At 51.0% G+C, this 13,362-nt stretch overlaps 1 protein-coding gene across 2 annotated transcripts in view; it reads right to left on the bottom strand.

The window, feature by feature from the left end:
- Zdhhc5 (zinc finger DHHC-type containing 5) overlaps positions 1 to 13,362 on the bottom strand; it is a 26,917-nt gene that overhangs the window by 11,449 nt on the left and 2,106 nt on the right. Inside the window, exons 2-3 of one of the 2 annotated variants that reach the window (XM_004645773.2) lie at positions 10,802 to 11,861; positions 2,925 to 3,046 (exon numbers count right to left, since the gene is read on the bottom strand). In XM_004645773.2, coding sequence (XP_004645830.1) covers positions 2,925 to 3,046; positions 10,802 to 10,905 — 226 coding nt within the window. In that variant the 5' untranslated portion in view covers positions 10,906 to 11,861. Of the gene's footprint in view, positions 1 to 2,924; positions 3,047 to 10,801; positions 11,862 to 13,362 lie in introns of those variants that run through there. The other variant, XM_023706091.1, reaches the window with a different exon arrangement.

The following is a 13,362-nucleotide window of genomic DNA, read 5'->3' as shown; positions in this document are numbered from 1 at the left end:
TTTTTTTGCGGAACTGGGGATTGAACTCAGACCCTTGCGCTTGCCAAGGAAGCGCTTATTCCACTAAACCATCTCCCCAGCCCCACTAAAAAATTTTTTAAAAATACTGTAATTTTTTTAAAAAATGGGAACACAGCTTAGTGTAAAGGCTTTAGGTCCCATCCCCAGTAATGTAAACAAACACAAAATAGAAAAGAAAAGAGCTGGACGACAGCTCAGTGGTCAAAGCGCATGCATGGCAAGCGCAAGGATGCAGGTTCAATCCCTGGTACCACATGCCATGCCAGCCCTTATACCATGTCAGCCACTGAAGCCAGGTATGGTGATGCACTGCTGTAATCCCAGCCCTGGGAAGGCTGAGACTGGAGGATCACTAAGGAGTCCCAACTGTGTAGTGAAGTACTAGATGAAAATATACCAACTGTAACAGTACCTCTTTCTAAGCTATGTCAGTCTTCTCAGCACTTCCTTATTTGGTTTCCCTTTTTTTTTTGGTAGTACCAGGGATCAAACGTGGAACCTTGCTCTTGCCAGGCAGGCAATTATGCCTGCTGAGTTATCTCCAGGCCCCTACTCAGCCCTTCCTAAACAATGACTACACGCACCTCACTCCTTATTTAAGCCTTTGGGTTTCTCCAGAGCAGGGCTCCCCGTCAGGCTCAGGCCGAGCTGCCCCAGCTCAGGCAAGCCTCCCGCTGCTACCTCCCCACCCGCAACTACAACATGTGCTGCCTCAGACAAAACCTTTCAGTACAGGGGCTTTCTTTGGAAGGAACGAACTCGACTGCTAGCTATGCTGACATTTCTGCTCCTTCTGCCAGAAGCACAGCTTTCCCACACACACTGGATGAGGCGCAGCTGATCACACCATGCATTCACTCACATCAATGTCCTGGCCAACTGCCCTTCCAGACTGAGCAATCAGAGCACAAAAACCTTTGGAAAGAACCACGCCCAGCGCTCACCGAGTGCCCTCTGCATTGCAGCTCACAACATACACGAGGAATGAACACTAAACTCCTGGCTTCAGGGACAGAGAACTCCTCCCTCACAGACACCGAATCACAGACGATGCAGGGCTGGGAGCGTCCTGCCTGCCTCTCTGCTGAGTCTGAGAGGAGAGGGACTCTCACCTCTGGCCTCTGGTGGAGTTTGGCCCTCACCTCCCAGGGACAGCCCTGTACTTCCTTCAGTAAGCACAGCTTCCTGGCGCACCCGAAAGCACCTCCTTTTCCTACACATTCACTTTCCGTCGAACACTTCCACTTCCACCTTGCTTTTCTCTGCTTCTGTCCTCACCCTGCCAACCTACTAGCGTCTTCTGCACCCTGAAGAAGCCCTTTCTTCTCCCCTAAGCCTTTTCTTCTGCCCCTCTTCACCATCCCTTGCCTACTTCCTGGAGGGATTTTGATGCCTATGCCATGAACTCATTTCCCACTCCGCCTTCCAAACCACCAGCTGACTTCTGGCTATAATCTCCTCTTGTACACACACTGAGACTGTGCTCCCTTCCATCCTGGTACACCTCCAAGTTCCCTCAACAACAGGGGTATAAGAGCTGCTGCTCCACAGCTGGCCTGGGTACACACCCTGCCCCACCCCTCCTCCTCACTTCCTCCTCTACTGCAGGTGACCAGGTCGTCCTTGGGCCTCCCCCAACCCCATCCCCTTTTTCTGCACAACCTCACTTCTGGAGCTACCTGCCAAGGCCACACAGCTAAAGATTTCTAAGCCCTGCTCTTTGACTCTGACTGCTCAACAGCCCACTGGAGAGATCCACCTAGATGCTGCATGAGTCCCTCAGGTTTGGGATGTCTGGGGCTGGGAGTACAGTTCCATGGTACGGTGCTTGTCTGGCATGTATCAGGACTCTAACTACACACACACAATGCACGTAACAAAAGGAATGGAGATGTAGTTCATCAGTAAACTGCTTGCCTAGCAGGCATGAGGCCCTGGTTCAACTCACAGAACTAAAATAAATAAATTAATTAATAGATGTGGGGCTGCATACCTATAACCCCAATACTCTGGGAGGCTGAGGCAGAACTGCAACTTGGAATCCAGACTGGACCATTTAACGACATAGCCAGACCCTGCCTCACATTCCATTTTCTTTTTTTTGACAGGATTTTATTATGTAGTCTAGGCTGACCTTGAACTCACTGTGTAGCGCAGATGGTCTCAGATTCATGACAATCTATGATTCTCAGCCCCAGGAATGCTGATATTTACAGGGGTGCACCATCACACTCCACTGCCTCAAAGTTGAAAGGTTGAACGTGGGGTGTAGTTTTGTGGGAAAGACCTGGGTACAACCCCCCAGTACCATTAAAAAAAAAAAAAAAAAAAAAAAAAAACATTAAAAAAAAAAAAAAAAAGAAAAAAAACCCTTGAGTACGAGTGAGAGTATTCTCTTCTTCCCTATCTGCCTAATATTCCTATTACTCACCTGTAGTTTTTCAAAATCAGCACCCAACCTAGGTCGTAAGTTAGGAAGCTTGAATTACCCCAAGACAACTCTTCTCCTCTCCTCTCAACACCAAACAAGCCCAGTGCTGCCTGACTGCTCCACAGAGCGGGCAGGGCGACGCTCGAGGCAGCACAGCCAGAGCACCTTCTCCCTCCCGGCCCCTGCTCGCCCTGTGCTCACGGAGCCTGCCCATGCCTCTCTCTGCCACCAGGGCCCAAGACAATAGGGAACTGCTGTACTCAACCACTCTAACGCACTACCGACATGCTTACCATGAGAACTAAAACTCTGAGGTCTGCCACAAAGTGAGTTCAATGGAAGAAATGACGGCATATATTCCTCGAGTCCTGGACCTGATTTCTACACTCAGACTTCAGAAGTACCCCCATCCTAGGATCTTAAGATTGACCGTATCTTCCCAAGGCAACAAGGAGCTTCCAAGAGACCTTACCTCGAGGGAAAACCCCTGGGTCCATGAAGGTGGCCATGCTGAAGTTGGCCAGCACAAAGAGAAACATGATCGCATTGTAGATGGGCACTGCAGGTGACACATAGAGGCTCAGTCCCGGACACCTGCACAGAGAATATAGAACATGAAGGGCAGAAACCATACTGAAAAAACCTGTAAGGATTCAGTGGCTAATCCAAGCATGGTGCTGTACATCTTTAATCCCAGCACACTGGGAGGCTGACCCAGGAAGGAAAATCATAAATTGAAGCCTAAACTGCACAAATTAGAGATCTTGTCTCAAAATAAAAAAGGTTGGGGATGTGGTTCAGTGAAAGACTCTGAGTTCAGTCCCCAATTGTTATGGCTGTGTCAAGATGTCCCTCCAAGGACCATGTATATAGCTCAGTGGCATAAGCGCCTGCCTGGTAAGCGCAAGATCCCAAGTTCAATCCCCAGTATCACCAAAAAAAAAAAAAAAGTCCCTCCACAGCATGTGGTCAGAGATCAGGCTTTCTGGAGGTGGCTGGGTCTAGGGTGTATGATGCTGGGATTGATTCATGGTGCCAAGCTAGGGTTAAGGCTGCCCTACCCTGGGTGTGAACCCTCCCCACTCTACAGGCTACCCTTAACAAGCTCTAAGGGACAGAAAGGGAGCTGCTGTGGTCACTATTAATGCCTCCTGCCTTCCACCATGTAACCTTTCTCTGTGAGGCCCCTCTGCCACGTGCCACCCTGCCTTGGAGCCAGATGACTTTGGCCTGAGCCTCTACAAACTGAGCCAAATAAATCTCTCCTCCTGTAACTTTGGGTGTCACGTATTTTGCCTCAGCAGTGAGAAAAATAATAAAGGCAGTATTTTCAATTCAGTATTGAAAAAAAGAAGAAAAAGATTCAGCCCTATCTGATCATATAAATCTCCAGAGGAGCATGGGGCAATGGCCTTGTTGTTTTGGAGACAAGGGTCTCACCATGTAGTGCAGGCTGGCCTTGAACTCAGTGCACAGCCAAGGCGGGCCTCGACTTCCACTTGCTCTTCAGGCCCTTTCTTCTCCGCTCTCCCACTTATTTGGCCAAATGTCCTTATCCCTCACTAACCCACATAAGAGCAGGACTGAGGAAGCAACTGACACCAGCTGCACTCCCCGCCCTGCTCAGCTTAGTGCTCCTGGCCCACCGACGCCCACCGGCTCTCCCCCCACCCCCTCAGGCTCTGCAAGGCCCTCAGCTGCCTCTGGGTTCTCCAGTGTCAGGTATTCCTGGGTCTTACTCAACTGCAATATTATGCTCAAGTTGGGAAATTGAAAAGAATGCAGACAGAGATGACTATGGAGTCCCACCCCATGACACTGGGACACAGGAAGGGGAGGGACAGGTTCTAAACTAAAAGAAGCCCAAGGCCCACCGGAGACTGACTGGCTACGCATCTCCAGTGCTCCCCTGGGCTCACACAGACAGCGTTGCTCTGATTGGGAAAGAGCACGCACACACCCTACCCAGGGTTAGCTTGAGGCCCTCCCAGAGTCTGAGTGTCAGAACTTCTGTTGGGAGCCAGGGTTCTAAGAAGCAGCAAACGCCCCTTCTCCCTCCTTGGTGCAGAAGAATTTCCCACTACAAGACAGGGCAAATGCCCTAATCTGCTTACAGCTGAGAACTTAATCTCCAGATTCAGGGCAGCATCTGTCCTCCGGCCCAGAGTCTAGGCCAGCCAGAAGAAAGAGCTCACTGAAGGGAAGAAGGAGGGGCCTGGAGACAGTGATCTGCCCCTCAGGTCCAAAAACACAGCTGGGCAGAGACTCAGGAAAGTTTAGAGGCCCTGAGCACACTAATGAAATACTAACAGATCAATAATCAAGCAGCTGAGACAAAATGTCAAAACACATCTCACAATCTTCACTGTCACTGTCCAGGTTACCAAATCCCATTTTGCCATTCATTCAAAAACATCTTAAGTATTTATGTGTCAGACTTCAAAAACAATACATGCTCTTTGCTTCTCCTGATATCTGCTATACTTAGGAGACTAGACAGTGAGGCCCCAGTCACAGCCTTGCGCCCCACCCCCTCAGTTCAGGTGGTGGGGGGACCTTGCAGGCTCCTCAGGGGAGAGAAGAGCCTGGAAACCAGCCTCCTCGCCAGAGCCCCTCCCTCCACTCAGCTGCCTTTTGGGTTTCCACCTGGGGAAGAGGAGAAAGGGTGACTCACTACCCTCCCACAGCCTGGGAGGATAACTGGAAGGAAAAACACATTGAATCCTTTAGGTGTCTATGACTTAAAATCCCTAGAAGTGGCCAGCAGGACCAGCACAGCCTCTTTTCCTTCTAACCAAAACATGAAGGACTTTCCAGTCCACAGCAACACTGAAGAGACTCAGAGCAGCTCAGGCACTCATCTCAGCTCCTGCTCCCCCTAGTTTTGTCTCTAAGCACAGTAATTCATCCAGTGCTGCGCTGTGCTGTGGCCCAGCCCTGGGTGAGGAGGCCTGCCCGACGGCCTCCTCCGTACCGCCCATCCCAACTCAAGCGAGCAAGCCATCGTTGAACCCAGTCCCAACTCCGTTGCCAAAATAAAGCACACCTCCACTGTGGCAGGATCCACAAGGGACGACAAGGATGATTTAAGCTCACAAGTGGCATCTTCTACCCTCAGTGCTTGGGAGGGAATGCGCACCACCACCAGGCACATGCTAGCAGAGCCTGTTCTGACCACTGTCCTGCTCTGCCCAGCTCCCAGAGCGGCTCTCTCCTGCTCCTGTGCTTTGACAAACTGAGGTGAAGGCGAGTGGCTGCCAGAGTCTAGTGCCTTTGAGGGAGGGAGGTGACCCAGAGCAGAGGGAGGAGAGGAGCTGCCAGGACCTGTCCTCAGACTCAGCAGCGTAACCACAGGGCACCTGCACCCAGGGAGCGTCCAGCCCAGGGGCAGGCTGAGTCACTGAAGTATTCCCAGGCTAACCAGTCAGGGCAGAACAAGTTTTTCTGCCCACCCACCCAGCACTCTGTCCCCAAGGCCAGAGGCAATCCAAGAAGGGGTTTCAATGTGCAGTCCTAAAACCTAGCTCCCAATACTTCCAAGTAAATCTAGAAAGTTCCTAGAAAGAAAAGCAAAGTAGGCACAGGTAGCTGTGGCTTTTAATCCTACCTCAAATAATGCTTCAAATGCAGCCCCGCATAACCCACACACAAGCCTCAAGCTTGCTACTTCCACTACAAAAGACAAACAGAATGATGGAGAATATCTGACAAGATCTTACAAGTCTTAGATCAGCAGGCTCACTAGTGAGCATCGCTGGATACCAGACAGGAGCATCTACTATCAACAGCACCACCCATCAGCAATCATCGCTGCAGCCCCCACCCACCGCTAACCTCACGCCACTTCCCCCAGGACACGGAGGCAGAGGTCAGCACCTGGAGGCCAGGACTACAAACCCAGCCCTTGCCTGGCACACTGCGTGCTCCTCACCATGGAGTCCAGGCTGGAGTAAAGACTTTCTTCCTGCCCTGGGAGGTGCTCAGCCAGGAGGGCTTTCTCCAGACTCTAGAACAGTGATGGTGAACTTTCTAGAGCTCTCAATGATAGAAACTGCTCACTGCATCACACAGGCCACAAGTTTGTCACCACTGCTCTATGAAAGAATATCCTCTTCTGATAGTGTATCCATTTCTCTTAAAAGTCAGGCATAAGGGCTGGGGAGATAGCTCAGCGGCGTAAGTGCCTGCCTGGCAAGCTCAAGGTCCTGAGTTAGATCCCAGGAACCCCCCTCAAAAAAAAAAAAAAAACAAGCCAGGCACATGGTAGTACATACCTATAATCCCAGCATGCTCCAGGGACTCTTCTTAGCTCTTAGAAGCTAGCCTGGGCAAGACTCTGCCTCAAAGAAAAGCCAAGCATGGTGGTACAAGCCTACAACCCAGGATTTGGGAGGCTGAGGCAGGAGGGTTTCAAATTCAAAGCCAGCTTGAACTACACAGAGAAATGTAACCTCAAAAACCAAACCATGGGCAGGCCAGATAGCTCAGCAGACTAAAGTGCCTGCTCAGGCAGAGCACAGCAGTGAGGGTTCAATTTCCAGCATGCCATGCAGGCCTTGCCCTGGGGTACACTAAAACGGAGACTGAGATAGTCCTGGTAGCACGCCTGTAATCCCAGCACTTGGGAGACTAAAAACGGGAGAATCCCTACAAGTGTGATCTAGGTAGTGAAACTGTGTCCGTGTAGGCCTTGTACTAAATACAAAAAAAGAAGAAAAAGAAAGAAGGAAAGAAAAAAGAACCAGGCCATCCAGATAGCTCAGCAGACTAAGTACCTGCTTAGGCAAGTCCAGGAACCGGGGCTTGATCCCAGAACCACAAGCTGTTGAGCCAGCCACCGAAACCAGACATAGTGGCGCATGCCAATAATCCCAGCACTGGGGAAGCTGAAAACTGGAGGATCAGTACAAGTCCAAGATGCATAGTGAGACTCTGTATACCAAATACATTAAACCAATCAACAACAACCTCAAGCCCCACTTGCTCTGTTGCTTCTGTAACCTCGACTTCCCAGCAATTGAAAGCTATAGGCAGGGCCTAAACCCATACTCCCGGAAATGAAAACCACAGGGCAAAGAAAGGAACACCACTGGGCAAGGAGTGGCCTACATCACAAGACCACGCCCACTCAGTCAGGCGCTAGTACCTAGGCCATTAGGGAAAAGAAAGCTGGGAAAGACCCTGAGGTTGCCCAACTCTGAAGGTAAAAGGGGTAGATGGGCCACAGAGAAACTGAAAGCCAGAGCAGCCCCAGACGGTCCCTGGAAGGAGATCACACAGCCTGATCTCTGGCCTAGAGGCTCACCCAGAGCAAGACCTCCCCTTACAGCTGGAGAAGGACACACAGCACTGAGGAGACTCTGAGAAGATTAGCAGGATAATTTCAAGGGGGCTGCCAGGAGCCCTAAGACTTCAGAGAACCCCTAAGACACACCAAGCGGCTAGGTCCTCATGCCAGCCTCATGGTTCACACTGAGTTTGTGTAAGGTTTCTTCAGAAGAAGGGTCACGCTGCTTAAGCCACCTGCCAGGGCTCAACTTCCTTACTGCCAAAAGGAAGAATCCCAGGCCACAAGGGTTAACAGACGGAGCAGATCGTCCCGACACCCACCACTGTCACCAACTCCCTCAGGAGTGCCCTGACCAGCCCCAACAGTCACCTACATTCCTACTGGGCAGAATCCAAGCACCCAGGAATAGCTGTTCTTCCCCCAAAAAGGGGAGAACAAGTGTTAGGACAGCCTGGCCCAACTCAGGAAGAGAGGGGCAGAGTTAGCTCTGGGGCAGGCACTGACTGCTCTGTCCAGACCTCTCTGGGCAGAAAGAGATCAGCACTTCTCTGGTGACCAAGCCCGGCGGTAACTTCCACTCAGAGCTTTCCACACTTAACAGAAAAACATGGAGGCAGAGCTGTTCCTAATTAGCCGAAGCCTGTGTGTCTCACTAATTATGTCTAGCAGCTAGAAGACACTTCCTCCTACTCCCCACCCTCTAGGTTCACCTCAGCCTACCATGGTGTAACAGGCAGTGTAGCCAGAGAAGATCAGGGTGGCAGAAAGGGCAGATTTCAGGCCCTGGAAGGACCCTGCACAGTGCGTTCCTCCACTGACCTCTCATCTGAACCCACCAACACCTTCTGAGGCTGTCTATGGTTTTCAACAAGGAGCTCTCCAAGGCCTTGAGCCACAAAGCGCCCCCAGAGCAAAAGACTTGAGACAACTGCACCATGGCCCAGGCAGGTGCTGAGACACACACGACAGCCAAATACAAAAGTGAGACGTAGAGTGAAGTGAGAGATGGCAAACAGGGTGCTTATGTCTCCATGAGGTGGGCAGCAGACCTGAGGAGGCAAGGGAGCCAGAAGCGCACCCAATGAGAACTTCCCCTAAGACCCAAGGCTGCTCCAACTGGATCAGGGGCAACAATTCTAAACTGAGTCAGTAACGACCTCCAAACCAAGAGGAATGTAATTATGATGTGCTGCAAACACATACTAGTACAAAGACATCTCCAAGATCTTTTTTCCTGAGGCTGAGAGACCACAGGAGGAGGAGGGCCCCTATTTTACTGGCACCAGAGAACGCAAAAAGTAGGTTAAGTAGCTTCGACTATCAGTTGAGAAAATGCCTATGTCTGTACAGCTCTGTGGGCAAACTGGTAGAACCAGCCAAACGCTTCAATGGTTCCAGATCAGAAAATTAAGAGCACCAATTCTGCACGCCCTGAGGAGAACCACCACTCATTCCCCACTTGCCTGGCTTCTCCCAGAGCTCTGCCTCTCAAGGCCAGCAGAACCACCCAGCCAAGGAAGGCTGAGGTGTCACAGACACACTGCCACGAGGACACAAAGACACGAGCAACGCCTCTTGTCAGGAGTGTGACTGTGCTTCCTGGTCGTGATGGCAAAAGCAGAAACAAGTCCTGGCCCAGAGGCTTACACCTCTTTACTGGTCGTCAATGCAGAGGACAGGACACCAAGCATGCTGAAAGAGATAACTAAGGAAACAAGCCAGATAAAAAGCACGGCTGGCTCTGATCCCTGAGGGGCCTGGCAGGGATGCTGAGGGCCCAGAGCTGGGGCCAACACGGCCACAACTTCTGCACTCCAGGAGAAGCGGGCTGATGTCGGGACACAGTGAAGGATTCGTTCTCCCCTTGTTTAAGAACCAGAGAGAAGGACACAGCACTTTCTTTCCCTCCTACCTCCCAGACTAACTGACTGGGGAACGGTCCACACCACCAGTTCCTGCCTCACCGAGTCCAAACTGCTCTCACTGCCTGTTGCTTCGGTCTCTTCCTCCTCCCAGCAGCCTCACCCAGCTCAGCAGCACCTCATAATTAGGCTGGAGCTGGAACCACATCATAGTGAACTTTCCAGAAGAGCCAGCATGTTCTGATCCCTCTGAGAACTGCAGCTAGAGTGCTAACACGGTGACTCAATGGATTAGAGCTGCGAAGACCAGGACAGGTCCATTCCACACTGCCAACAAGTAATGACACCACGATGGCGACAAGCTGGTGAGCCAAGTCTGGGGGTTCTGGCTGGGAACGCGGCAGCCCCACACTCTAAGCCACACACCACCCATGTCAATTTCTCTTCCCAAAGCAAAGAAGAAATGGAGCTCCTCTCACTCCTTTCAGCAGGAACCAATGCAGAGAATGTTTCCCACATCAGGTACAGCCTTTCCCAGTGGACCTCATCTGCAGGCGGCAGCACTTACAGAAGAGTACAGAAAGCAGGATACAGGGCATACCCTGGGAGTCTAAGAGAGGCGGAACAAAAGTTCAGGCCCAGTCTGGGCAACACAGCAACTCAGCAAGACCCTGTCTTAAAATTCAGAAGCACTTAAAGAGGAGCTGTGACTGGAGCTAAGCATGAAGGCCCTGGGTTCAGTCCGCCAGTACAGAAATACGGGAAAACTAAGACGAGCACCTGCGCAGCCCTGCGCCATGCCCCCGTAGGCTGCCAGGCCTCACACAGCAGTGCCACCTCCCAGCCCTGGCCCTAAGCAGCAAACCTCCTGGGGAAAGTCACTCCTACTGGAGAAGACTTTCCTGTCCTCCTCCCCACAGACTGGAGGGCTTAAACTGCCTCAAGCCTCTCTGGGAGTTTCTTCCCTCTTCCTTCACCTGCCTGAGGAGGCAGTGGGGAGAAAACAGGCAGGAGGGGAGCTGGAAGCAGGAGTTTGGAGGGCCAGCAAGTAACCCAGCCGGAAGTGAGGCCTCTCCCACTCCCCTCACCTCTGTATCCAACACCAAGTGCCCATCACTGGGCTCTGCAGGGACTCCAGAACCCAGCAGAAAGCGCCCTCTCCACCTCCCAGAACACCACTTCCCAGAGGAAACTCACGTAAAGGCGAAGAAGAGCGTGGTGGCACCCACTAGGAAGACAGCAGCTGCGGAGACCGGGACATACTTGCTGGGTTTGAACCTCTTTCCAGACTCTGAGGGCATGTTGGAGCTGTGAAGGGAGAGCTGCCCTGCCGCATAGCCAGGCACACGCGGCGGCAGGACAGGCAAGAAACCGGGCGAGGGGCAGCAGAGAGGGCGCCAACCAGGGGAGGCTGGAGCTGTCAAGGTAGCACCTTCCCTCTTCTGAGAACACTGCAGCTCACAGGTCCCAGAGAAGGGGAAGCACAGGAGGGGAAAGGTGGCTTCAAAAGCTGAGGAGCTGCCACCCTGGAGCAAGGCCCAGGGCAGATTAGGAGATCCTGGAGCGCCTGCAGCAGCCTGAGAGCTGGGCCTGGACCACAGACTGCGCAGCACACAGTCAGGGGCAGATGGATGAGGCGGGGCTCCCTAAGGCAGGGGCATTCCCCCAAGGAGACCCAGCAGCAGCTAAACAGTAAGGGCACCTAAAGTTGTGCCCTTCCTCCTCTCATGACTCAAAATGAACCCCAGCCCATCAGCCTTCAAGAAAGAAGCTCTTCTAACTGCAGCGCTTGCCCCTTCTGGGCAGTCTTCCTGGGGCCACCACTCCCACACCTTGTCTTCACCAGGACCTGCCTTTGGCGACAGAGGCTTAATTTTATTTATTTCTCTCCTGATGGCCAATACTGGTCAGCAGCTGTTCCAGAGCAGAGCTGTAAATCCTTTTCTTTGAAGGGGGAGGGAAAACAGCAGCCCAAGCGTCTTCAGCCTCTTCCTGTTACTCCTGATCCTTTTAGGGGCGCTGTTTCCCATAGAGTTCATGCACAGCTAAAGGGAAACTTAAAATCCGCGAAGCCATGCCCTTCTCCAGAAGCAGCGGGGATGAAGAGCAGCTTCTCCTGGCGATATTCTAACAGACCACCATGGATAAAGCCAAGGCTCCAAGATGTCCCAGTCTCCAGATTTCTCAAGGTCTCTGATCTTCCATCTTCAAGCTTGGGCTTGGCAGACGCAGAGGTGAGCTGTGTTATGTGTCTCACCTGGAGAAAGACAAAGTGTTTACCAGAGAAAGTCTTCCAGGGTATTTCTAAACAACACCAAGGCCCAACCCCACGGGCTACCCAGTTAAAAAGTTCCTTCTGAAAGAAAATGATTTTCCTCTTCCTTCTATGCATGAGGTAAAGGGCTGGGATCCAGACCCTCTCCCTCCTAAGCACTGGTCCGACAGGAAGGAGAACAAGGCTTTATTTGGGCTAAGGTCACCAAAAGGCTGGCTTTTTTTTTTTTTTTTTTTTTTTCGGAACTGGGGACTGAACTCAGGCCCTTGCGCTTGCCAAGGAAGTGCTTATTCTACTGAGCCATCTCCCCAGCCCCAAGGGCTGGCTCTTCTAAGAGGTCTATCTTACCTGAGACAAATACTGTGAATACAAACAGCAAAACATAGAAACAAACAAGAGTACACCATGAGGGACAGTCCTAGAACAAAGATTTATCTTTGCACATAGAGTATTTATTGCTACAATGAAAAACATAACATTACAATCAGAACAGCAAATCTCATTTTCTCTCTCACCCCTCCATGCTTTTCAGTTATATCTCTGAAAAGGCAGAAAGAAGGTCAAAGTCTGGCCTTTCAGAATCACCTGCTAAAGGAGCTAGGTGAGAAATACTCTTGTATTAAAGATGAAATGTCCTGTAAGAGGAACTGGATCCACCACAGGGACAGGAATGGTCCTTTTCTTCCCAACAGTTGTTTATTCCTACACTAATAGGAAGTAAACTGAGCCCCACCTAACCCAGTGTGATTAAGAGTAACAATTATTTCTGTTGATGACAGTAGCAAAATAATACCAGCAACTTGATTTTATAAGGTGCTTTTCATCTGATGATCTCAAAGCACTCTACCCCCATTATCTGGTGACACAGTCCCTCATCCCACTCGCAGAACTCAGGGCTAGAGAGCCTGAGGCCACACTACTCAATCACCTGAGCAGCTGGCTGGTCCCCAGCCCTGTGCAGACACAGGCCCTACTCACTGCCTGCACCCCCCACCTCACTCAGTGCCCGGAAAGAACTTGGACCTGCACACCAGACATTTCACTCGAGGTAGAATTTTACCAGATAGCAGTTTCATTTCCCTCAGCAATCTACTACTTAAACCAAACACAGAGACTAAACATCAGAAGATCTCAATAGTAAAATGCAAATTGACTCTAGAAATACAAAAGGCCCAGACACCTGCCTTCAAGATCCACCACCCCCCTTAACACCAGGGTTCAGAAGGCCAAACACTACACTGGAATACAGTGAAGTCCTAGGAACACAAGAAAGTACTACAGGGCCAGGGAGATAGCTCAGCGGCATAAAGGCCCACCTGACAAGTGCAAGGTCCTGGGTTGGATCCCCGGACTGACCAAAAGAACAAAAAGAAATTACAGTATTACAGCTAGACCACACAGAACCTGTCTAATCCCTGATTTCAAGGTTATTTCATCCTGTTCCCAGAAAAAAAAAAAAAAAAAAAAAAAAAAAAAAAAAAAA

The sequence above is a fragment of the Octodon degus genome, unplaced genomic scaffold (genome assembly GCF_000260255.1).
Source record: "Octodon degus isolate 3935 unplaced genomic scaffold, OctDeg1.0 scaffold00239, whole genome shotgun sequence".
Taxonomy (NCBI): domain Eukaryota; kingdom Metazoa; phylum Chordata; class Mammalia; order Rodentia; family Octodontidae; genus Octodon; species Octodon degus.
The sequence above is the reverse complement of the archived record's forward strand: the minus strand, read 5'-3'. Positions and strand labels throughout refer to the sequence as shown.